The 25,796-nt window shown below is 41.5% G+C and overlaps 1 protein-coding gene across 6 annotated transcripts in view; it reads right to left on the reverse strand.

The window, feature by feature from the left end:
- The window catches only part of LOC112110697 (core histone macro-H2A.1), a 70,277-nt gene extending 44,741 nt beyond the window's left edge, over window positions 1–25,536 (reverse strand). For all 6 annotated transcript variants that reach the window (XR_003370175.1, XR_003370174.1, XM_026659486.1 and 3 more), the window contains exons 1-2: window positions 25,435–25,536; window positions 9,832–10,032 (exon numbers count right to left, since the gene is read on the reverse strand). Coding sequence is in view for 4 of the 6 variants with exons in the window: in XM_026659486.1 (XP_026515271.1) it covers window positions 9,832–10,003 (172 nt within the window). In the remaining 2 variants the exon portion in view is untranslated. The remainder of the gene's footprint in view (window positions 1–9,831; window positions 10,033–25,434) is intronic.
- Between the last annotated feature and the right edge of the window lie 260 nt (window positions 25,537–25,796).

Below are 25,796 nucleotides of genomic sequence, written 5' to 3' on the forward strand. Positions count from 1 at the left end.
CACACACACACACACACACACACACACACACACACACACACACACACGTAGATGCCAATCATCCATTGAAGCCCTAAGTTTGGGGAAACAGCGAATGCCAGTGGCATTAGTAATGAAAGAAAAGCAGATGACCTCATACTGAATGTCTGGTTTTTGGCTCAACTTATGTCAAAGGGAGAGTTTCCGTATTCTGTGTTTGAGCAGAAAGAGAGGATGCATGGAATGTGTGTGTGTACGGAGGGTGTGCGTATCTGTGCTGAGATAACGTGTAAGCATGCTAGGCATAGTAAGGTCATAAGTCAACCCTCAAGACTTCACTAACCTAACAGAGTTCTTACAGCTATAAAGTCAAGATTTATCTAGCCAAGTCTAATAATACTTTTACTGCTTTGCTCTCCGAGTTTCATACCATTCTCCACACCATAGTATCTGCTTCACTTCAGTTAGCCACTGCCTCTAAGATTAAAAAGAAACTAGATCTAATGATTGAGAATATTTTGATTTTTAATAATAAAAAAGTGATTTTATCCCATCTTCCTTTCCATGCCTCAAATCTTTTCTGTATCAAAAGATACTCTTCTTGGAGGCCATAATAAGCACACATTTTTGCACTCAGTACATCTTTGTATGCTATTCTGAAAGTGAATGTTAATGTGGTTATACAGTATTGTTTTGTCCTGCTCATCTCATACAATCAGTGCAGTGGTGACGATGTAGCATATTTAAGCCATCACTGCCACGATTGGTCTCTCTCTCCATTTGAGAGAAGTTGCAAACTTTCACATTTTACTACTTTGGGTGTTCTTCTGGTGGTACATCACCTTGATTTCTTTTCTTCTAAATGAAGCTGGTGCTCATGGTAAGCAAGTGCTGGATTGATAGGCCCAGAGACTGGAGTCTTCTGACTAAACTCAGGGGACTAGTCAGCTCTTAGTGTGGAGGGAGTAAAGCCCAGGGTCACTGGAGCTCAAAGGGGCTTGGACAACATTGTTGGAGAAGGAAAATGATTAGAAGAAGTTTTTCCAAGACCAGAATCCTAGATCTGAAAACTTTGAGAAAGTTTGGCTAGAAACCCAGATACAAACTGTGCAACTGTCCTCTTTCTCTATGATGTGACCAAAAGTCCAAGTTTGAACATCTCAAACTTTGATGGAGGATTCAGAAATTGAACCAACATTCTGACCTGAACCTCAAAGTTAGGGCCTCTCATCATGATGATGATCTGGATCCCCAACCATTGAACAAGGCACTCTCAAATTTTGTGTAAATTCACAACCAGATTCCAACTTTGCAGATCAAATCCATCTGCCATTAAAAAGTTTTCATGATCACAGACCTTCAAGAAAGTGGAGGAGATGCAGCAATAGGTTTGGGAGCCTTCACAATGTGGGCCAGCGAAGAACTTCATCTGCACAAAAGTACAGGCAACTCTTCCACACACAAAAATTAAATATGCTTGCTTCTCTAACAGGTTTTGGACTTTACTGATTCAGAAATACTTTTATTTCACTTGACTTCTTCAAAATACTTTATCAACATTAACAATTAATACTAACAAGACCTTTGTGAGTATTACCCCTATTTTAAAAGATGGGGAAGCTGGGGTTACTGTAACATCTTCATTCAATGTGTGCCATAAGAGAGATTAAAACTCGGATGTTCTAGTCTTGTGTTCAGATCACATTTCTCTCTAGCAGCCTAATGTGGGGTTCAAGATCACAAATTAAAATATGTTGCCTGGACAGAGTTTAAATATTGACTCATTCAGAGCAAATTCATTTGGGAAAGTGACATGCTGACTTAAAAGAAGTTGTATTTGCATAAACTGTCATTCTGATGTCAAATTTAACTTGTGAAGAGGAGCTGTCTAGCCATCAGCTGAAGTGTGTACACACCTTTGCATAATCCCATATGTGTATACTAAATGAGATTCAGAAAAAGAGTTTGTCCTCTCAGTCACAAGTCAAAGCCTGCATGTGGCTTAGCCCTGAGCACTGCCCTCCAAAGGCAGGAGGTGTAGAATAAAGGAAACGTTTACATAGTTCACAACAATGGATGGCCTCCTTCTTCCCACTCCTCTGTCCTGGGATGTCAGTCCCAAATGGGGAGGAGGTGAAAAGAGGCACCACAAACTGTACGAAGAGATGGTTTTTGATTTCTCTCAATAGTAAGAGATACCCTTTTTCCAAGATCAGGCAGGGTTTTAGAACAGAAAAAAAGAATGTATAGCAAAATATACCACAGTTTTCATTTTATGTTGAAGTTTTATGGGGGGGGGGGGAGGAGGGAAGAGAAGGTAAGTAATAAATGTGATACTACCACTAAAATAAATAAATATCAACTTCTGCTGCTGTCAATATCAAGATTTATAGACTCAAAGAGGTAAATATTAACCAAGGCTAATATTTATGAAGGGAGGAAATAAATCACAATGATTGAAATCAGAAGGCAGCCAACCATATGTATTGTCCCATACACTGTTCCAAAAAGATAAATCAAAATCTGGTTTGTGATGGGTAAGTTTATACTTTGAACCATAGCTTTGTTTACTAGCATTTTCCATTGTGTACTATGAAGGTTTAGTACATGAAACCGTTTTGTTTTCATTATTTTACTTAACAGTCCAAACTACACACTGTTCTGGGAAGCTGAAATTAACTATTCCTGTGTGTTAAGTTAAGCATGTGCACAAGTATTTACAGGATTGGCGCCAAAGTGAGCATAGCTTATAGGAGAAAGGAAATGCTTCATTTATAGAGGTCGGAAGCACTCTGATTCATGCATTTATAGGGCTGGAAGGGAAGACTGTTAAACATTTAATTGATAACATTACAAAGTTTTAAAGCTAAACAGGCACATTTTACAAGTATAAAGCTTTCTAAAGTAACTGTGACAGTCTCACCTCTGCTATGGAGGATGGCACAGAACCAACACAGAAAGTGGAATGTTACAAAGAAGCTTTGCCACTACAGTTCTTTAGCGAGCCCATGGCTGGCACTGGGACAACTCAGTGTAAGAGAGACACCATCAACTTAAAAAAACACATCTGTCTGTGAAGGTTTACAAAGGACAGCTAAGGTTACTAGAGCTTAAGGGAGGAAGATGGCAACCATCATCCAATCCTCTGTTAAGTGCTTCAGCATGACCAATGTCACCAACGTGGTATCTGACTGCTGATCAGTGGCCTCGTGGCCTAAAGAGCAACCATCTCAAACAAAATGGCCCTTTTTAGGGCAAACATCAAAAAAGGACATCAACCTTTAATGGTGCTTTTCTAGTTGCAATACAAAAAAGAACTCAAAGAAGCTAGAGGAACGCATTTTTCTTTTTCAGTTTGTTCGCACTGTGCATTAGACATCACTTTGTGTATGATTAGCGACACTGTTTCCCCTGAATTCTCAGTTTTTCCCATTCTGAAGGAAGCACGCGGACCCTAGAAGTCTCTTAAGTTGATCATGCTTAAGTCTAGCCTTGGAGTGCATGGCTTATGCCAGAATCAATCAGATCACAGCAGAGCCAAAAATGGGATCATTTCTTAAAAGTTGCCTGTTTGAATGGAAGAAAATGTATCATGCTAGAGATGAAAATGTTTTAACTGTTTCAAAAGAACAGTCAATGGATAATTTTACCCCTCAGGTGCTACAATTAACAATAACCCGTAGAAAACTTGGAACTCCAATCTGCTTCTAACCTGCTGATTTTTTTTATTTATTGTGGAATGCTAGGCTACCCACTTTCTCTCCCCACCCCCAGAAAAAAGTTCACTGGGGCATGTGCTTTGAAAAATAAAATATATTTAAGTTGTATTCCTATTTTTTGAGCCTGCGTAGTTTTTGAGCAGCAAGCAGAACACAAGAGGTGAACAGCAGTTCAAGTTAATGAATTTGGACATCATACAAAGTGTTCATTTGGGGCGAGCAGTTAAATGTATTGGACTTGAACACGACTTATTTTTCAGCCAGTCAATGGCTTGGAATAGTTTTCCACATCTAAAATGAATCAAGAAGACACAGCAGGCAACTGACTTGGAGTACCTGAAACTCCATTGAGAAATTCTACTGATGTCATAACCATGAGAACAGAGCTCAAGTCACCAGAACCCCAGAGATGGAATTTTAGCTCTGGAATTCAGAAGGTACTTGTTTTATATTTTAACAAAATACATGGACAGATAATAAAATCCAGTCAAGAAAAAAAAAATGGAAAAAACAGACATTTCAAGTTCTCTCCTACCTGACTTCGGTAAGTGCAGAACAAACATAAATCAAAAGGTCTGATTTTTTTTCTGTATTCCTGTTCTCCTGCTGTTTTATACACTTCTCCCTCTCTTCATATGCTGTGACATTTTGGCAACTGAAATTTGTTTTCTGTGTAGAGGAGCCAGTTAACAAAAAAAATCACCTAGGACTGTTTCTTGCTGCCTTTAAAGCATGCACGGGAGATTTCTGTTTTCCTTTTTGAGGGTCAAGGAGTGTCTTTCTGTTTCTGTCAAAATACTCATAATATACAGACGTAACAACTCCTGCAAATTATGGGCCCGAAGGAAAAATATGTGGTTGGGTGTAGGCTAGGCCAGTTCAAGAACAACATCATTTCAATGGGGGTCCTGCCTGAGAGACCCAAGATTCAATATGTGACTTCTTGGACTGCCATAATCTCTTATGCCAAGACAACTGGAGGCATGGGTATTCCAGAACTAGTGTGCTAGTTTACAGAGGAAATTGGGGGCATGGTGGATTGTAGTTTCCTGCTGAAGAGGATAAGGGAGAGAAGCCAGCAACATGCCACCCCCAGTGCCAAGATAAGGTGAGGAGACTCCTCAAGGATTTTAAGATTATTACCATCACACGAACCAGTCTGTAATCCACATAACTGGCTCTGGCGCATGAGCAAGCATTTTGGATGTCCTGACTTAGCTCCCCTGCATATTTGGCAGCACTATCTGAACTAGCCTGGATCGAAGGAGGGGATGTCACAAAAATGAATTACAAAATGATGATGTGAGATGCTGAAGTATCCATGTAGAACTGATGTACTCATTTCATATTGTAGCTTTAGTGTGTGGCTGGTGTGTTCACAGCCACGTGCCTCAGAACCTTTGGCAAAATAAATATATGCCTGCACCACCTCCTTCTCCCACTCATGCTTTAGCCTCTGGTGCATTGTAGATGTTATGCATTATTTCCTTGAAAGAAATGCACAATAAAGATGTGCATTAAGGATGTTCGTAGAAACCTACGTAGGTTGGATGTGCTGACAAGCACAAGTATTTTGTGAATCAACTTTTAGAGTAGTGAAGGGATCTTGTCTGACCTGATGATATTTCAGATGTCAAGCATATTGAAAAGTGAGATAAAGAAGATCGTTTTACTAGCTTGAAAGCAGAAGCCAAACTGTAGACTTAATGATACATTCCTTTTTCCTGTCTTTTTTATTGCAGAAAAATAAAGGCTGCATGGAAGATGTACCGGATAGCCTTTGCAAAGGAGCTGCTAGAACACTCATGATACATTTTCTATCCCTCAAGTTGAAAAATGGCATATCAAAATTACATGTTTTTCAGCTCAAAGCAGGGGCCATATTCTTTCTTGTTAGTGGCAGTGTGGTAATGCTCAGAAAGTTTGTGTGTGTAAGTAATGAAAGGCAGAAAATGATATATAGGTTGGGAAGCATCAAGATAAGGGACAGAGGGGAAAAAAAGGATGCAAATACAGTGTGTCAGTACAGTATGTCTGGGGGTGAAGTGCTAATACAAACATGGTAAAACTAAATCCTTCAAGGTGCCAAGGGGATAAAGAATAACTCTTAACTAGAGTTGGACCGGAATCAGAACCCTAAACCTAAATAGCTGTGAACTTTAGGAAATTCAAAGCACAGACTGAACCTTGTAGCTGAGGCCTTCTCTCTGCAGTAGGCCAAACCAAAACCTCAGATCTGAGCACCCAAATTTTGGGCAAATTCAGATCTAACTCCAAAATTAGACTTCACAGCTTGGGCCCATGTCTACTGTGCTTTTAACCAGTCTGAGTGCTAAAGGATTGAAATAAGAGCCATAATCTGTATGTACAAAACCTAATCTCAAAATTCCATTAGCCTTTTCTCTTGACTGTCTCCGTGTCCTCTTTATACAATACCACTGGCTGAAAGCTAATGGGTCATACCAAAAAGTTTCTAGACATTCCATTTAACTGAAAAGCTCTTTAGTGGCAATGAACTTTTTTGTTTTATATTTCTCTTCTGCTTTTCAGCAGACAACACTAACTACCTTTAACCAAGAAGGGGTATACCAATCATATAAAGTTTGTAAAGTTCACAGAACATCAAACAGAGTACAAGAACAGCCATATCTGATACAAATAGAAATGGCAGAAACAGGACTGTTACAATTCAAAGGGGAGAAGAAACGTTAGAGATTAGGTAACAAAAACTACCCCATGGAGCAAGAAGAGATAGAATTCTTTTGCTGTAGTTTTGTAACACTCCCTGCACAATCCTTAGTGTAGAGAATATAGTTGCTTTGGAATAAACTAGTCTATCTCCTATATGTTTATATGTTTTTTTAAATGTAAAGGTAATTTACATGAACATACAAGAAAACCCTAAATTCAACATACTTCAATTTCCCTCTCCCCCCTCCTTCTAGGATCACCTCTTTGGGAGCTGGGCTTTTATCCCCTGCAATCAGGTTTCCCAGAATGCACAGATGTTAAAGAAACATTCTTCCTTTCCCACTCTCTTCTCCATTGCCTAAGCTATCCCTGCCCTGGAAAGCCTTTAAGTCAAGCATTTAAATGGTAACATGTGCCGCTCATTAGCACTACCTCAAGCACACCTGTATTGCTCTGCTTAAAAGGACAACATTCAAAGCACTTTCTTCTTAAGGGACATTTCAGCTGGGGGTGCTCAGGTGAAGCCTCAATAGGGGGAGGGGGAGGATTTCATTTCAAAGGGAATCCACAGAGTTTAAGAGCTCTTTTAAAGAAGAAAGCCAGCAAAAAAAGAAGACAATCAATCTGCAAGAAAATATAGAAAGGCAGGGAAGGTTTGGTGGCTAGCAGAAAAACAAGGTAATTGAAATAGTTTCTATGCACATGAATCAGGCTGACTACCAATAACTCCCTTAAATTACTAGTCCTTATATGTCTTCAATTCTCAGAGGTTAGCAGGCAATATGCCAAATGACTCACCAGTAAAAAAAACAGACAAACAACTATGGGCTGTGCAAACGGAAGTACTAATAAACAGAAGCCACAGAAAATTGTTCAAACACCACGTAAAAGGCTGGTAGAAAGAAGACACATCAGTACTATGATAATCCATTCTTGCAAATAAATGACAGATGCAAAAAGTACCCAGAATGTTCACAGGAGTCAGGAACTTACAGCTGGCTAGTACAATTACATCTATACTCTCTGAAGGAGGATTCCAGTAAGAGAGATAAAATTCTGGTAGGAATGAAAAGAAAATTGACAGAACTACTTAAGGTAGTCCAAAATATTATAAAAAGCTTAAAATATAAACCCAGATAACATTTTAGTGGGTTTATTTTTAGCATATAAAAGCAAGCTGATAGTATGAACACTTTAAATACAGTGTTACACACCCATTTAGTTTTGACACCTGATAGCCCTGTTGTTCCAACCGGAATGTAACCAGTAGCAAAGTTTGCGTCAAGTGTGGCAAATTAAGAAAAAAAAATGTTATAAAACTATTCTATAAACACACATTCAATGGGAGGTAACTGAAGGATTCTGGCAGCATATGTTGTCTTTTGAATATGAATTAACACATTTACATTGCCCATGTGGTATCTATTCAGTTTTTTAAATATACATTAAATTTATCCTTAAAAGTGCAGCAACAATTACAACTCTAACAAACCTGTACTATTAGCTATTTAATGAAATGAACCACCGGCTGACAAAAATCACCCATCAATCTGCTAAGCTTCTTTGTTGAAAATTATGTTCTAAAGAGAGACTGAATTCTCCAAGAGGCAGGCCTAAAAGTCAGGTCTACCACTGATATTTTGGTCAACAGACATGCCTCAGAACGGTTGTCTGCTACTAAAGGAGGAACAGTGTAGAGTGAACGTTTTGAATTTGATGTGTTGTAAGTTCCTTTTGAGGTTTAAAAAAAAAAAGAAAAGAAAAACCACACTGAAGTAGAATGCTTTTAGACTTCACTCACTGTCTCCTACCTCCAGCATCTGCTGTGGCAGTGTCTGTAGCTGCTCTGAGATCACCACAAGCAGGAGTAGTCTTGGTGGTGAGAGCGACATCAATTTAACTTAAAAAAACAAAAAAAAAAAAACAAACAAAAAAACAGGCTTAAGTCACATGCTTTACTGCATGCTGCACGGTTCATGAAAAGGCAGTTAAATTAATTCCTCCGACCCTTGCCCAATTGATCAAGTGAATTATAGAGATGGCATACCTTCCTCTAAAGCATCAGCTGTTGACCACTTGCAGAGGACCAAATAAAGCAATTACTATGTGGAAGTGTTGACAGAGAGAGATGAGACTCAAAGCAGGTTTTTCATTTGCCCTTACTGCTAGTAATTCAGAGCTCTTGCACCAATTTGGCTCTGCTGAATCTTGATTCTCATTGAAGCTCCTAACCCATATGAACAGGATCCATATACCAATCTGAGCACGTGGTTTATTCCTGATTATTTAAATTCAGTGTACAACGTCAAGTTTATTAGCCCTAAAAACCTGAAACCATTACATTTAAGATTCATTTCAAGTTAATGCCAGAGGGAGAATGATTTTAGAAGCAAATGTGAAACTTCTAAGGCTTGTAGGACAGGGAGGATTGTCTTGTAGATAAGGAACTGCACTTGGATTTAGGAGATCCGGAGTCTATTTCCAGTTCTGCCTCATCCTATGAAACCATAGAAAAGTTATGTAATCTCTGTGCAACTCAAAGTCCTAATCTGTAAAATGGGGAAAATAACACTTCCCTACCCCACACCAAGGCATTGTGAGGATAATTTAATTGCTTCTAAGGTCCTTGTGTACTCCAATGATGGGAGCAATAGAAAGACTATAAATGAAAATAAGCTGTGCTGATTTGGTGCAGCTGGACAGAGTGCACAAGCACAAGTTTGCGGATGAAGTCTAACAGTAAAGCACATGTCTCAACTTCATAATCAGCAAAAATGAGCAGTTCACCTCCAAAAAGGATTGAATTTGGAAGTTAAGATACATCTCATGTTTGTACAATGCGGGGGGATAGCTCAATGGTTTGAGCACTGGCCTGCTAAACCCAGGGTTGTGAGTTCATTCCTTGAGGGGGCCATTTAGGGAACTGGGGTAAAAATCTGTCTGGAGATTGGTCCTGCTTTGAGCAGGGGGTTGGACTAGATGACCTCCTGAGGTCCTTCCAACCCTGATATTCTATGATTCTATGATAAACATGGAAGAAGACAAGTTCTCTGCCCAAAAGAGCTTACATTCTAACAGACAAATACAACATGAACAAAAAGATTAGGTGCAAGAATGGGAGCAAACAGGAGTACAGCATTGAGGGTTCAATTAACACTCACCGAGGTCCATGAGAATCCCTTAGAAAGGCTATGCGCAAGATGAGGATTTTATAACAGACTAAACCAAAACGCTGGATTGGAATGTCATCAAAATAAGGAAACTTTGATCTAGGTCTGGACCTGGTAGTTTGGGCCTATAGGTACTACCAAACTAGATCTTATTTTAGCCATTCATAAATCAGGAAAGCCATTTTTTTCTGATTGCTTGTATATTGTAGGAATTCTATTTATGCATTATTCATTCTCACTGCTGCTATTTTGAATTGTTCTATTAAACTTACCAGTAAGGTATTCGAGTACAGCAGCCATGTACACAGGGGCACCAACACCAATTCTGTACTTCGGGTGACCTTTCTTAATGTAACGTAGCATTCTTCCTACAGGGAATATGACTCCAGCCTTCGCTGAGCGGGAAGTCTTGGTTGACTTCTTCTTTCCACCCCTGCTGGACATTTTGTCTATATTGGGTCTAGAACAGCACACTGTAAACAAAGGAAAAGATAAGGTTACCAGTAAGGAATACAACACTTAATGCTTTCAGATAACTATTGTACTCTTTCCATGGATGCCAGAATAACTCATTTTTTCATCAGTGACAAACTCAACAGATTTTTGGACTGCTAAAATGTCATATGCTGAACTGTTACTTTGAAGTTGGCATTTGAAAGTTGTATCAAAGGTGCCTACAACATATCCACATAAGGTTTTACAAGTTGTTCTGTAGTGGATACTCCTTAAAAATGGTGAAGTTTACTTGCCATAACTTTGTTTATAATACAAAATGTGTGATCCAGAGATTGGCTGGTGAGAAATCAGACCTTTCAATATTTACATTCATCTAGAGCTTCCTCTCATCCTTGAAGATCCTAAAGGATTTTACCATAGATAAATATCACTGAATGCTGCCATCTCTGAGGTGGATCATGGCAGTCATAGTAAAACAGGGCTTGAGGTGAAGGGAGGGAAAATTTTGATCAAAGACACTGAGCAAACCTCTACTCTGATGGGAAAAGCCATTGGCTAGATTTTCAAACTACAGTATATAATTGTGCTGCTAATGTGCAGGTGCAATTACCATGATTGTGTGTGTGCACAAAACTGGGTAACTGCCTGCACTAATGCCTATCCAGATTAAATTATTGTAAAGGCCACATATACAAGCAACAGATGTCTAGGTATAAAGGGTCCTACCTCAGCACAGATTAGCAGTTCTCAAACTGTGGGTCACGACCCCGTTTTAATGGGGTCGCCAGGGCTGCCGTTAGACTTGCTGGGGCCCGGGCCTGAAGCCAAAGTCCAAGCCTCACCACCCAAAGGGCTTCATCCTTGGGTGGCAGGAGTCAGGCTTCGGCTTCAGCCCTGGGCGGTAGGGCTCGGGTTACAACTCCCCAGCCCAGGGCTGAAACCCTCAAGCTTTGGCCCCTCCCCAGGGCGGCAGGGCTTGGGCTTTGACCCCACCGTACGGGGCGGTGAGGCTCAGGCGTCAGTCCCTCTTCCCGGCGTCACGTTGTAATTTTTGTTGTCAGAAGGGGGTCGCAGTGCAATGATGTTTGAGAAACCGTGGACTAGATAATCTCAAAGTCCCTTCCAGCCCTTCACTTGTATGATTCTATGTCCCTGCAGAAGAGCAGCACTCAGTTTTAAGTTCCCCAGAAGACCCATGCATAGTGAAGTATAACTCCTGTAGTTTAGCTGTTTTGGAAGGACAGACGGATGACATGAACTCCTAGGAATCTAGCTATTTCCAAACTGATGCTCAGACCACTAAGGCCTGGTCTACACTAACCCCCCCCACTTCGGACTAAGGTACGCAAATTCAGCTACGTTAATAACGTAGCTGAATTCGAAGTACCTTAGTCCGAAGTTACCGCGGTCCAGACGCGGCAGGAAGGCTCCCCCGTCGATGCTGCGTACTCCGCTCGCCGAGCTGGAGTACCAGCGTCGACGGCGAGCACTTCCGGGATCGATCCGGGGCACTTCCGGGATCGATTTATCGCGTCTTAACCAGATGCGATAAATCGAACTCAGAACATCGATTGCTTACATCCGGACCCGGATGTAAGTGTAGACGTACCCAAAGACATCGACTCCAGGAATTTGATGAACTTCAATCTGATTACTTTCTTCCCCTAATATGACTAGTCTATACACACGACAGATGTCGGATAACTGTATTTTAGCTTACTGCGGTACAGAAACCTGCTGCTGATACTTCTGCCAAATTCCTTTTTACCTTTTGATATTTGCCAGAGTATAACTTTTAAACAGAAACAGGCAAAGCCTCATTGAGCCTGAGAGCTCCCAGGCTCCCAAACTACTTTTTGGGGGTTGGGCTAGTGGTCTGTAAAACCGGTTCATGATTCTCTTCTTTCCCCCCCACCCCCCCGCTATATACTATATACATATAGTAATGAGATTTTTTTTTCTCAGAAAGGAGATTCAGTTTTAAAAAAATATTTTATTAGACAGAGGGAAACCAATGGTGTATTGGCAATAGAGCCCCTAGTCCTTCCATCTGCTGCCCCAAATCCAGTCTGGCACAAATGAGCACCCTTTAGACAGGTTTTTCAGTGCAATTTTTTTTCTCTCCTTTTTTCCACAGTTTGAGTTTATTTTTCACTCTGCCAATTCTCTGCTCCATTTTTCATTCTGTTCATCTACTGGATTATTTATTTCTGTGCAATCTCTTTACAGTGGAACACAAACCTAATAACATGTGTGTCAAACTTGTGAACACACAATGACTGAGTTCAAAATTAGGCAAAATAGGTTCACCCAACCATATTTTTAAATTCTGCAACTTTGGCTATATGACTTCTGATGTGTGCTGACATACCTTGCAGACTTTCACATCTCAACTAGTCACTGAGCTCCAGATTGCATCAGTCTCAAATCAGGATTACTTCTTATGACTAAGACCTTATTTTAAACACCTAATGAGCATTCCCTTTCCCTCCCCCTGTCACAGAGGGCTCTATTACTCAACAATTCAATACCTGCATGAAAGACTGTGTGAAATCAATGAGTGTTTCATGCTGAAGGCAAACAAAATCTAGCTCTAGACTATTCACTTGGACACAGGTTATATTAGCGTTATGAAACTGACTTTGTTCAAAAACAAAATCAGACAACCTTGAAGGGGAAAAAATATCAAACCACTTCTGCTAGCTCCCACCTAACGGAGCCAGTTGCCATAACAGCTCCTCAATGAATATGACAGCAAAAGCTGGCCTTGTTGCTTTGGGGAAACTGCCCAAATTAGTTTACATCCCCTTTTAAAACATCAACTTCAAAATCGGATTTAAAACAGTACCATCTACTAAGTGCTGTCTCGTTGCATGCGCTTAGCAAAATGGTGTGGTTTCTTTGTCGGCTCCAACTTGGAATTGTATAAACATTTTTCTACCTACTATAGCCCTATTAGCAAATATTTTTTACAGTCAATAGTCTCAATTTGGGTTTCCATCAATTCTACAGATGCTAACTCCATCAAACTTTTAACAAAATATTATCCATGTTTTTACTAAACCAAAGCATTGGAAACGCAGGGGAGGAAGTTGAAAAAAAAAGCGGTGTGGGTTTTGGTTTCTCTCATTTTCTAATTGAAAAGCAGAAGTAGAGAAATATAATTTTTCTTCCCCACAGGGGCCCTTTTGTGTGTGGAAGTAGGTGGTCTCCATTGCCAGCTGGCTAATTATGGTGTGTAAAAAGATGGCCTTTATTGAAAGCAAGGAATAAACATAACAGACATACTCATAAACAAACTAGGGAAATGCTACCTAGATGGAGCTACTATAAGGTGGGTGCATAACTGGTTGGAAAACCATTCCCAGAGAGTAGTTATCAGTGGTTCACAGTCATGCTGGAAGGGCATAATGAGTGGGGTCCCGCAGGGATCAGTTCTGGGTCCAGTTCTGTTCAGTATCTTCATCAATGATTTGGATAATGGAATACAGAGTACAGTTATAAAGTTTGCGGATGATACCAAGCTGGGAGGGGTTGCAAGTGCTTTGAAGGACAGGATTATAATTCAAAATGATCTGGACAAACTGGAGAAATGGTCTGGAGTAAATAGGATGAAATTCAATAAGGACAAATGCAAAGTACTCCACTTAGGAAGGAACAATCAGTTGCACACATACAAAATGGGAAATGACTGCGTAGGAAGGAGTACTGCGGAAAGGGATCTGGGGGTCATAGTGGACCACAAGCTAAATATGAGTCAACAGTGTAACGCTGTTGCAAAAAAGCGAACATCATTCTGGGATGTATTAGCAGGAGTGTTGTAAGCAAGACACAAGAAGTAATTCTTCCTCTCTACTCCACGCTGATTAGGCCTTAACTGGAGTATTGTGTCCAGTTCTGGGTGCCACATTTCAGGAAGGATGTGGACAAATTGGAGAAAGTCCAGAGAAGAGCAACAAAAATGATTAAAAGTCTAGAAAACATAACCTATGAGGGAAGAGTGAAAAAACTGGGTTTGTTTAGTCTGGAAAAGAGAAGACTGAGAGGGGACATAACAGTTTTCAAGTATGAAAAAGGTTGTTACAAGGAAGAGGGAGAAAAATTGTTCTTCTTAACCTCTGAGGATAGGACAAGAAGCAATGGGCTTAAATTGGAGCAAGGGAGGTTTAGGCTGGACATTAGCAAAAACTTCCTGTCAGGGTGGTTAAGCACTGGAATAAATTGCCTAGGGAGGTTGTGGAATCTCCATCATTGGAGATTTTTAAGAGCAGGTTAGACAAACACTTGTCAGGGATGGTCTAGATAATACTTAGTCCTGCCATGAGTGCAGGGGACTGGACTAGATGACCTCTCAAGGTCCTTTCCAGTCCTATGATTCTATGAATAAGAAATCCCAGAAGTATATGGCATGTTCTGACGTACTTCTAATTCAATTAAAGCAACATTTATGCATGTGCTATTCTATGCTGGAATCTTCAGTAAATAGTTTTCAAACAAAGCTATTGGTGGAAAACAAAATACCAGCTATTTTATAAATACAGGTAAACTTTGCTGATTCACACAATTTAAAATATGCAAACATCTGACAGTCTCTCAGCAAGGATTTCTTAGCTGAGGCTGTAGTGAGGTGCCATACTACCAGGACTTCATTTTTCCAACTCTACAACAGAACATTTACTAGTGAAGTGAACATTTAATAATGAAGCATGGTCATAAATGAAAACTGAACATTAACTGTCATGATAAGTGAAAAAATGCATCTTGTGATGCATTATCCTTGCTTCTAAATGGTGATTATTTAGAGGCAAATCTAAGCTCCTCCACAGCTATATAGAGGACCCCTGTGAAAGCAGAACTTCCCAGTTCTGCAAAAATGCTGGGGCTGAATAAATTCTCCTTTCCACTCACCCTCCAATTGGCAGGGGTATATGAATGTTCCATGGAGTCTACTTCACCCATTGGGCTGAAGTTTATTCTGCCAATCTACTCCACAACAGTTTACGAGGAGCGGCTCCAAGGGCTTTATCTCTTTAGTGCCCAGTCTGGCTTAGCAGGTTAAGGTTTCCCTCCTGTTCATCAATTTGAAAAACTCCAACCTGCAATGGACCTTTTAGTCATTAGTGAAATTTAGAGTGGCACTACTTATGGTTTGAAGTATGCTATACCTCTCTAAAGGCTGGCATATGAGAGATTTTTATACTTGGCCAAACAGTTAATTTCAAACACTATTTTCTGACCTCTAGAAACTTTTGAAAAATATACAATCCAAATGGTTGTGTCTGTATATTTGTTCCTATAGCTCTGACACCCAGAGAATGGACAGAAGAATTTGGGTAGGACCTCTGTGCATGTCTCACCCCTACCACATGGAACAGGATAGGTCAGTGAGCAGCAATGAGGTATTGGACAGGGGAGCACATCTTCCCAGCAGCCCCCGGGAGTTTCTTAGGAAAACCCAACACCACTTCAGGTTATATTTTGTGTCCTGTCTGAGCTGAGAAACTCCCCCATGTAGGAGATGTTGGGACAGTTGTGCCCATGGAAACCCTGGTAGCTTGGCTCCCATTCTCTGGCAATGTGGCTTCACTGAAATAGATGCCAGAGTTCCCAGAAAGCCTCTCTGCAGGTGGCTCCAATCTCTGGATTTATGCAATCTGGCAACTTACTCCATGGGGCAGTCTCTCCTTCGGAATGGTTGGAGGGGAATCTGAAAGAGTCTCAATTTTCCTTCCCTTAGTGCCCCTGTGGATTTTACTGGGAGTGGGGGAATGGGGGTTGATCTAGCCCTGAGTGGCTAACACTTGGAGCCCAATTCATAAGAGTAAAGTGTGTAGCAAAACAGAATTTTTCTGACATTTTGACTGAATTGGCATTACATACAGCGTATCTGATTTTTAAAAATACAAACTGAAGACCTACACGGACTGTCGTGGTAGAGTGCCGCAATGTACAGTACAATGGGACCACATGGCATTACACTTTTATTTCTACCACCAAGAAAATGACTCAACTCATGAGAGATGGAGATGTGAGTTATGAAAGTCATTCCTTCATATGTGGAAACAGATTGTACCTATGTCATTGTGGATATAGAGAGTCTATTTGAGTGATGCTAAGGTTGTGGTTAACGATTGATGACAACTGGCAGTAAGTTATCAATTCAACTTCCATTATCGGGCTTGAGCAAAGGCAGCAGGAAAGAGCCTGGCTGGTGCTTTCCAACCCATCTTGTAGTTCTTGCTCAGTGGAATAATCTTCCCATTAATGTACTATATTCAAGGCTTCTGTGCTAGTAGTAAGCACCTTCAAGATGCAATGTGTACAACAAGACTGAGTCTAGGATTGTCACCCTGAAGCCTAAAATGTCTGAGTCAGTGTGAAGTGATGGAAACGGCTACAAGCATGGTTGAGAGCTCTCTTTGTTCAGTATATCACCAAGTTCGATCATCACTGGGATCTGTGGTCTGTTACCATTCAATTTTTAAATTCTCATCCATTTTAACTCTGATGTAAACCTGTGCAAGACGAGTATCTGGGCCATGCCAAGAGTGCTAGACCATTGTGATATCAGAGATAACTCAACCAACCACCACCATTACTCTACAGCTAGTCTGCATGCAACAGTTTCATTGGCTGTATGAGGGAGAATGCACAGATGGTGGATTACTTGACCCAACTGCCACATCCATGTGACAGCATGGGATCTTAGCTACTAGTGATATATACACAATGGGTAGTATTTTTTCCATGCTACGCTTGCTTTAACACTACTTCTGCATGAACACAAGTAGCTCCTGCTAACATTAATGGTAACCATGGACCTACACTGAGAATCAAAAAATAAGTGTACAGTGAGGTGATCAGACAACCACTGATTACCTAATCAGAAAAATATAGTGCAAGCCAGAGAGGAAGAGTTTATTTGTTTTATGGATACATGGACTTACTCAAGTTGTAAATGCAAAAAAGTTTTAGGGAATTCCTAGTTAAAGCTCTAATACCCTCCTTTATTCTGGCATCTGCTTAACATAAAAGGAATAAAAATAAGAAAGTTTTAAAAGATCCCTTCCATTCTAACTATGGATTTGTGCTAATCAGGTTGTATAGCTTGTACATGATTGGAAGAGGCTGGAGGGCGGGAGGCAGAGGACAGATTTAACTTGCAATGGCCAAAATAAACATACTTATTGAAAATACAGATGTAAAGAGAATGACCATAGGTCTGATGCTGAAGAAAATTCTCTTTTACCTTACATGGTGCTCACAAACAGTTTGACTCTAAAACTACAATCTCTGAAATGCTGCCAACTTTCATGAAACCTATAGCAGTTTGCTGAGTCACTGCTAGTCAGTGGTCACACAAGGTAAAGCTAACCAAAAGGAACTTCATAGTGCACTGAACAGTTGTTACAAGATTTGAAAAAAAAATTTCAGAGAATACATGTAATAGGCTCATTCCTCTTCTTTCTCCACTGCATTTCCATTGCAATATTTGGCAAACTTCCCCAAATGTGTAGGGAATACAACTCTCTATTCTGACTGTGACACACTGACATAGAGCAAAAGTATGTGATTTATATTACAGATACTTCTGGATCAAGGATAAAGACAGACTAGAAGAGTTAAGGTACGTCTACACTTACCTCCGGGTCCGACGGCAGGCAATCGGTGTTCTGGGATCGATCCCGGAAGTGCTCGCCGTCGACGCCGGTACTCCAGCTCGGCGAGAGGAGTACGTGGCATCGACGGGGGAGCCTGCCTGCAGCGTCTGGACCCGCGGTAAGTTCGGACTAAGGTACTTCGAATTCAGTTATGTTATTAACGTAGCTGAATTTGCGTACCTTAGTCCGAAGTGGGGGGGGTAGTGTGGACCAGGCCTTAGATCCCTAATAATGTACCAGACAGTGGTTCAGCCATGAATTTTCTTAAAGCTTAATGTTTACACCAATAACCATCAAAGGCAATAGTGAGACTTCCATTGACTTCAGTGGATCAAGCTCTTAAAGGAGGATTCCATCACCCCATCAAAATAACTAATAAGAAAGAAAAGAACAACACAAGCGATGGCCTTTACTCTTCTCTCACCTACACCAGTGTGAATCAGCTTTAAGTTCACTGAGGTCAATAGGCTCAATGCTCAGCTGTACCTATGCAAGTCAGGATAATTCAGCTCTACCTCTTTAATTCCTGCTTGAAACTGTCTAGGATATTCTTGGTTGAATTCAACACTGCATGTGAAGAATGTATACATTGCCGTCAAAGGCACACTTTTAATACACACTCTAGACGCACACTGATGTCTTCCTTGTTTGAAAGCTTAAGCTTCATACAAATCATATTACACATTGCACATCTTGGTAAAAAGGTACATAACAACAACAGGTGGCTGTCATACCCTGCATTTGACATTAGTTTAGCCAATACTAACTTAATGTCTGGTAAGAGGGTCAAGCTGATAACTTGCTATTAATAGTCATCAGGGCCGGCCCACAACATTTTGGCACCTGAGGCGGGGAGCTCAAATGACGCCCCCATGCCCCTTCGCTTGGGCCAAAACTTTGAAAGGTCTCAATTCTGCCTTCTTCCTGTTCTACTCCTCTCATGGTACTGCTCTGCTACCTACCCCAATAAAGGAGAACTAACAACTTAAAATGCCTTGTTCAAAAATTTTAAGTAACACTTAACTTTCAAACACCTGAACAGCAAATGTAACTTTTCTTGTCTGCATAGTAAACACTGGCATTTTTATCTGTTTGAATAATCAAAGTGGTACTTTCTGTGTCTTCTTGGTTGCAAAGATTTGAACTGCTTCCTGCTGAAGGTCCACAGTCTGGGCCAGCTCATGCTCTATTGAGATGGTTGCAAGGCCGACCAGCCTCTCCTGTGTCATTGTGGAGCACAGATGTGTTTTTATTAATTTCAGCTTGGAGAAGCTGCGTTCTCCACTGGCAACTGTTACAGGAAGTGTTAGAAGTATGCACAGAGCAACAAAAGCATTTAGAAAGAGGGTGGTCAACTTATTTGTGCACATATATTCCAGAACAGCCTTTGGAGTTGATCCTGCTGAAATGTATCTTGAAAGGGCTTTCAGTTCATCACCTAAATCACTCGCATCAATATCGTGCATGTTATCATGTGTCAACTGTCTCTAGTGCCCTGCATTTCTGGTGTAGGTCTTCTTCAGGTATAGTGAGGAGTTTTGGAATATCATACAACATCCTAAATATACTGCTGTGTTCCTTGAGCTGCATGAAACGTTCTTCAGCTGACTGTATTGCACAATCTAGCACCTGGTTAAAGAATTCAACTTTGAATTGTTGTTTGGGGTCTCTTATGGGATTTTCCCATGCCCCGTAATCAAAATGTCGTCTTCTTCGGTGACTCTTGTATTCTTGAATGGGTGGGAAAATAGCTTCAGTGTGAAGTTCCTCTGCCAACTTCTGTGCAGTCTTCAGAACGTTATGAAATCCCTCATCTGACTGGTAAGACTGCAGGTATGACTTTGCTTTGTTCAGTTGTTCCATTGCTCCAGATATATCAAGGTCAACACCTTGAAGTCTCTTGCTTACAACATTTATGTCAGACAGTATGTCATGCCACAACACTAAGCCACACAAAAATTTGAAGTTATGTATGTTTCTGGTGATTCCATTTACCTCTGCCACTGTTCTCCCATAAACAGATCCTGTCATAGCATTATCCTCCATAATGGCAACTATGGCATCACCTATCTTCCCAATTTGGTGTTTGATAGGCTTTATCGCCTCCACTCGACTTTCCCATTGTGTGGCACTCAGTGGTTTCAGTGTCAGAGAGGATGGTCTCAGATGTTGCTTCAAAATTTGCCATCGATGAGTTGATGCAGAGAAAAATACATAGATGCTTTGAATTACATTAAAAAATTCAGCAGCATCACTAGAAGCTGATGCTGCATCACTGACCACCAAGTTCAATGAATGAGAACTGCATGGGGCAAAAAAAGCTCGAGGGTTTAACTCTCGGATCCGTGTCTGCACTCCTCTGTTCTTTCCTCTCATGTTGGCACCATTATCGTAGCCCTGGCCTCTCATGTCAGCTATCGCAATTCCTGTATCTTCCAGCTTTTTAAGAATCACATTTGTCATACCAGCTCCTGTAGTATCATCAATGTCAATAAATTCTAGAAAATGTTCTCCGACAGTCACCATTGCAGGGACATTTTCACTAGGTTCTGTTGTTGTTACAAAACGCACCATTAGAGTAATTTGTTCCGTATGGCTGATGTCAGGTGTGCAGTCCAAAATAACAGAGTAATATCTTGCTGACTTCAGATCTGCCACAATCTACTGTTTGACTTTTGTTGCCAGTAACTGTATGAGCTCATTTTGAATTGTTTTTCCAAGATAGTGGTGTGTGTACATTTCTTGGATGGTGACTCTTCTTAGATGCTCCTGGAGTATAGCATCAAACTCAGCCATCAGCTCCACAATTTTAAGGACGTTTCCATGGTTTGGCACATGCAGCTGATCTGAAGTGCCACGCAGTGCTAGGTTTTGGGTAGCAAGCATTCTCATCATGACAATGAGCCTTTTCAGAACATTTTGCCAGTAAAGAGACTGTGATGCAATCTTATCTTGATGCTGATCTATGGTGGCCTTTAACCTTAGTCTCATCTCAAGCTCTTTCCACCTATGGAATGCTCTCTGGTGATTTGCTGCCTTCTCATGGCATGCCAGATTTCTAGCCAGATTTTTCCAGTCCTTTGTTCCTGTAGAACCCAATGTGGCTGGAACATTAGACTGGAAGAGTGTGCAACAAAAACAGTATGCAGCATTCTGGGTTTTTGAGTACATAAGCCATGGCCTCTCCACTTTGTCACCATTGGGGATTTCACGCCAGTAATGTGTTGGATGGAAACTTCTATTTTCATTGTCTTTCACTTGCTGTGGCCCAGTACAAGGAAGTCCCTCAGGCTACTGCTCAAGTGGGTCCACAGTCCTGGATCATCTAGACTTAAGGAACTAAACTCAGCAGCAGCTGTTTCTTGCGCCGCCACCACACTCTTCTCTGATCTACACTTTTCTTCGGGAACGTGCATGGTTACTTCCATTTGAGATGGAGATATGGATGCTGCAGTAGCTGCCAGGTCACCTTCACTCTGACTAACTGGAAGATCAGGCATTTCCTCACCACTCACATCCTCACCTTTTCTCCTGCCTGCCTGTTATGTCTCTTGTGCCCTCCTTCCTCCAGCACAGCACTCCACCATCTCTGAGTATCTAGAGCAGAGAGAATACATATGCACCAGCAGCAGACACAATTTTCTACACTCTGGGTCCTGGTGGCACCCCCCCGCCCCCAGTCTGGCACCTGAGGCAGCCGCCTCAGTTCGCCTCATGATAAGGCCAGCCCTGATAGTCATCAAGTGCTGACTCTTAAGTGACTATTTTAGTCAAGCCAGTAGCATTCATACTAATCAGGTCAGAGACAGTAACTAGTATGATTAGATGCTTACATCCACATGTTAATTGCATTCACCAAACAAAGATGACAGATTTCATTAGCTCTTATATAAGCATATCAAGGGGAATGTTTATCACAGGATAATGTTCTCCTGCAACTGGATACATATCAAGATGAAGCAGGGGCATTTGCCTTCCCCGCCTTCCTTCTCTCACCATCAAGGCAAAAGAGAGATGTTTGTTTTTTGCTCCAGCAGAGATTAATTCTGTTGCAATACTATTCATTTTCTTTCCATCATCCCAAATGAGTAACAATGTAAATGCTGTCATTTCATCTGATGTACCATATATTGCTCACTGTACTACTCTTGAAAAGCTGCATTCTGATAATCTTTGACAGCAGATTTGCTCTGTGCTTCAGCTAATCAGAAGCTAGTTAGGAATACTTTATAAAACACAGTGTCTAAAAGCATGAATAAAATGGTCTCTAATATGTGAGCCTAGTACAATAGGATTCTTGGTCCCTAACTAAGACTTCTAGGAGCTACAGTAATACAAATAATAAATAGGGTTATATCAGCAAGTAAGCAAGCAATGGTTTGATATAACAATGTGATTTCACATGAAACTAAGTGCTCTAGTGAGGCAGTAACTTTTTTATTTTTGGCCTATGAAGAGGCAGCAATCAGTATGGAAGAATCAAGTGATAAGAATGGGCACAAACCCCATACACTACTACTACTACTACATTAATTTCTAATCTAAAAACATTACACCAAAATATACAGTTAAAAATTGATTCATCTATAGAAGAACTCTATCAAGACAAATTCTCCTCAACTACAGTGCTCCATGGTTGTCCATTTTATTGAGGTTCCATAACAAATGAAAGTGTCTAAGTATTTCTAACAAAGGTAACTTACTTTTTTTTTTTTTTACGCTAATGGTCATTTTATTTCCACTAAGTTTGTGTGCAAGAATGAAAATAGTTACACAATTTTAGCATATTGACAAAAGGGCTTTTTACAAAGCTGCAAGATATTTAGGCAACTGCTCCCTTTTTAATAAATAAATAAGGCTATGTGAATGGTATTAACAGCGTGCTATGATTCCTAGCTGGGCATTTCTTACTGCAAATAATTAGACTAATGTAAATATACCGTTGTCTCTGTTGACCACTCTTGGAAGTGCTGACACTGGGGAAAAAAGAAGCCTCTTGGAAGAGAAATGCTGTATGTACATGAGCAGGCATAAAATTAAGACAGAGAGGACTTTAAATCATTGAACCATTTAAGAACTGGGGATATATGTCCAGAAAGACAATGTGTTCCTTCACCACAACCACTGTGTTGGAAGCAGGCAAAAATGCAATAAACAGTTGATGTGGATGTCTCTCAGCCAAAATCTTGAGGCAGAATAAGTTTTAAAATAGACACGAATACTGCCTGGCCCTGTGCACAAATAGAGGAGAGGGTACAAGGACCTGCCCCTGAGTAGCTGCCAGGCACAATGTGATCCTCACACTTAATTCCTTTGACTGTTAAGAACTACATATATAAGGCGAATGCTGGCGTTAGTCTCTCCAGTGTGGGCTGGAAAGGGAGAAGGAGATGGAACCATGGACCATCCCTCCCTCCTATTCTACCCCAGCAACATCCAGTAGGGATGGTCGGGTAAAGAGGAGGAGTAGCTATGCTCCCATTCCCCAGCTTAGACCTCTGGAAAGCATTGTGCCTGCTTTCAAGCATAATGCTGCCCAGATTTCTGACTGGGCCAGTGCCTCTCTTCTCAACAGAGCTCTTAAAATTCTGAGGCCTTCTCCTTTCCTCCCAGAGCAGGGGGACTGACTGGGGCCTTTAAATGGTAGGGTGAACTATACATCACCTTTTCCTTATTGTGTGAGAGGGAAATTTCGATCCAAACTACTGTTCTGGAGTGTTAATATTCCAACTGTCCAGCAGCGAAAGGGTCTTTTTAAGGAGCAACCTGTTATTCAGTGGAATTTGCCCTGCAGTACCAAGAGAATTTTATTTTCACTTTATATAAATGTTTGATTTCTAAACATTGATGTTTGTAGCAGTTATAATTTTGCTAACACTAAGCTAAAATCAGGAACACCTGAGAGTACCTTCCAGTGTTAATGTCAGTTGGTCAAATTCTCCTCTGTTACACCACTGTAAAGCTGGAGCAGAATTTGGTTTGGTGTGTATAGTTTGCATTCAACTCAACGGACAAAAGCATATTTTATTTAAAATGAAGTTTTCACTTAGGAGTTCAAGTGGCCTAAAAGGTTTCACTTTTTTTACACCGTTTTTGCCATGTTATATCATAACAACAAAGTGCCCTGGAATTAAAATTTGGCCCTAAAATATTTAAAGGTAATTCCTTCAACTGCTTAAAAAATCAAAATAAAAACACCAACAGTCTAGGGAAATGGTCCTGTAATTGACTACATATGCTGTCTAATGTCTACTCAGTATAAATTCTCCCAGTAACCAACAAGCATTTAAAATAACATAAATGGGCTTGTCAGAGAAATTGTAATTGCTGTGTTTATGCCTAAATCTCTTATTTCCATTCTGTGCATAAGAATCTAGTTGTTGATTCTCTAATTACCGACTAACTTGCTATTTGGCTCATTTATTTCTATCAAACCTTTAGGAATGGGGGAGGTGCCTCAGCTGTAAAGTTCCTTACACACCTATTGCTACATGACAGCCATACTATAATCTTAGGAAAAATTGCTACACTCATTCTAATGGTCAAAATATGAAATCATAAGGTGCTACCATTCAAACATAACTAAAAAAAAAACCCCAGTATAAATGGAGTCACTTCAGATTTACACCAGTTTAACTCAACAAAATCTGGCCCCAAATCTCTGCTACAACTATAAATGGGGGAATTCTAAAAGTTACTTTTAAATACTGCATTGCAAACAAAAAGACGACTGTGAGATTAAATACACAGAATTTGTGTGTATTTGTTCCTCCTATTTTCTTCTTCACACACATGCATGCATACCCTTCAGTTTTCCAGTTAAAGCCATGTACATTGTCTTATGCCTTATTCCCGAGACTGAGAAACCTGTATTCACCTGCAGCATGCAATACAGAACATGCAGTTAGGGTGCAGCCCATGTGAGAAACACCCACACCCAGGCGCACAGTGCATGGATTGTGAGGTGTTTGCCGGGAAGATTTGCACAGGCTTTAAAAGAAGTGATAGTCCTAAAATAATGTGTGCAGTATCCATTCCTTGTACAATATTTACTTCTTCCACTTCGAGGTTCCTCTATCTTTTTAAAATGTCAGCTAGTTCTTTTTAGGCGACACCCTTCCCATTTTGCAATCATAAACAACTTTGTGCCATTGTCTCCTCCGCCTGAAGTGAAATGTACCAAAAAATGTCTTCCCCCTGTTCTTCAGCCATTCTTTTTGGCAGTCGCTACACATTAATCTTCTCCTGTCCAATGACCCGGTGGGAAGGAGAAGGAGGAAACTGGGGGAAGAGCTTGTTTCAACATATACAGATTCATTGACATCACTGTGCAACATACTATAATTCCGGGTGTTAACTGGACTCCTTCCAACCTTAATCCCATCCCCCTGCTTGGGAGCCAATACAAATACAGTCCCACCGCCACCACCCCGGTGAGAACGGGGTTGATGTCCTGGTTTCAGGAAAGGCAGCCCAGGAAGAAGGGCGTGTTGGCTGTAGCCAGGAACCCCTCCACGGACTCCCAGGACGGGGTCCAAGAAGCTCTTTGCTCTTCCCCTGAGCGCCAGCAGCCAACGGGCTCAGGGGCTCCCCCGCCGGGAGCTGAACCCGAGAGCGCGGGGCAGATCCCCGCTGCCCAGGTGCGGGGCGAGCCCGTCCGGCGGCGGCAATTGGGGCAAGACGGGAACGTTACAGATCAACCGCCTCCCGGGCCAGGGAAGCGGCCGGAGCCGGGGCGCGAACCCGCCCGGGACTTACAGGGCAGCTCCCCGCCGCAGCGCTGTGTCTCCGGTGCCTGTGTCCGCCCCGCTCCCTGGGCTCAGCCCGACGCCGTGTGAACTGGAACCAGTCGACCCCAGAGCGCCGGGGTGGATTCCCACAATGCACCGCGAGCGCCCCGTCACATCCCCTCCCCCGCCGGTGCCAGGCCGGGCAGGCGGGTCTGGTGCTGCCGCCGCCCACGGCCCGCTGCCCAGAGCTTGCGGAGCCACCGGCCCCGCCCTATTCGCTGCCGGGCCGCGGCCCCCCTTTCGCGGCTTCTCCTGCCTCCCCTGCCGCTCCCCGGCCCGTGCGCAGAGCCCCCCGCCCCTTCCCCAGTGCGCAGAGCCCCCCGCTTCTCC

Source organism: Terrapene carolina, unplaced genomic scaffold, assembly GCF_002925995.2.
Source record: "Terrapene carolina triunguis isolate 2854851 unplaced genomic scaffold, T_m_triunguis-2.0 Scaffold629, whole genome shotgun sequence".
Lineage (NCBI taxonomy): Eukaryota > Metazoa > Chordata > Testudines > Emydidae > Terrapene > Terrapene triunguis.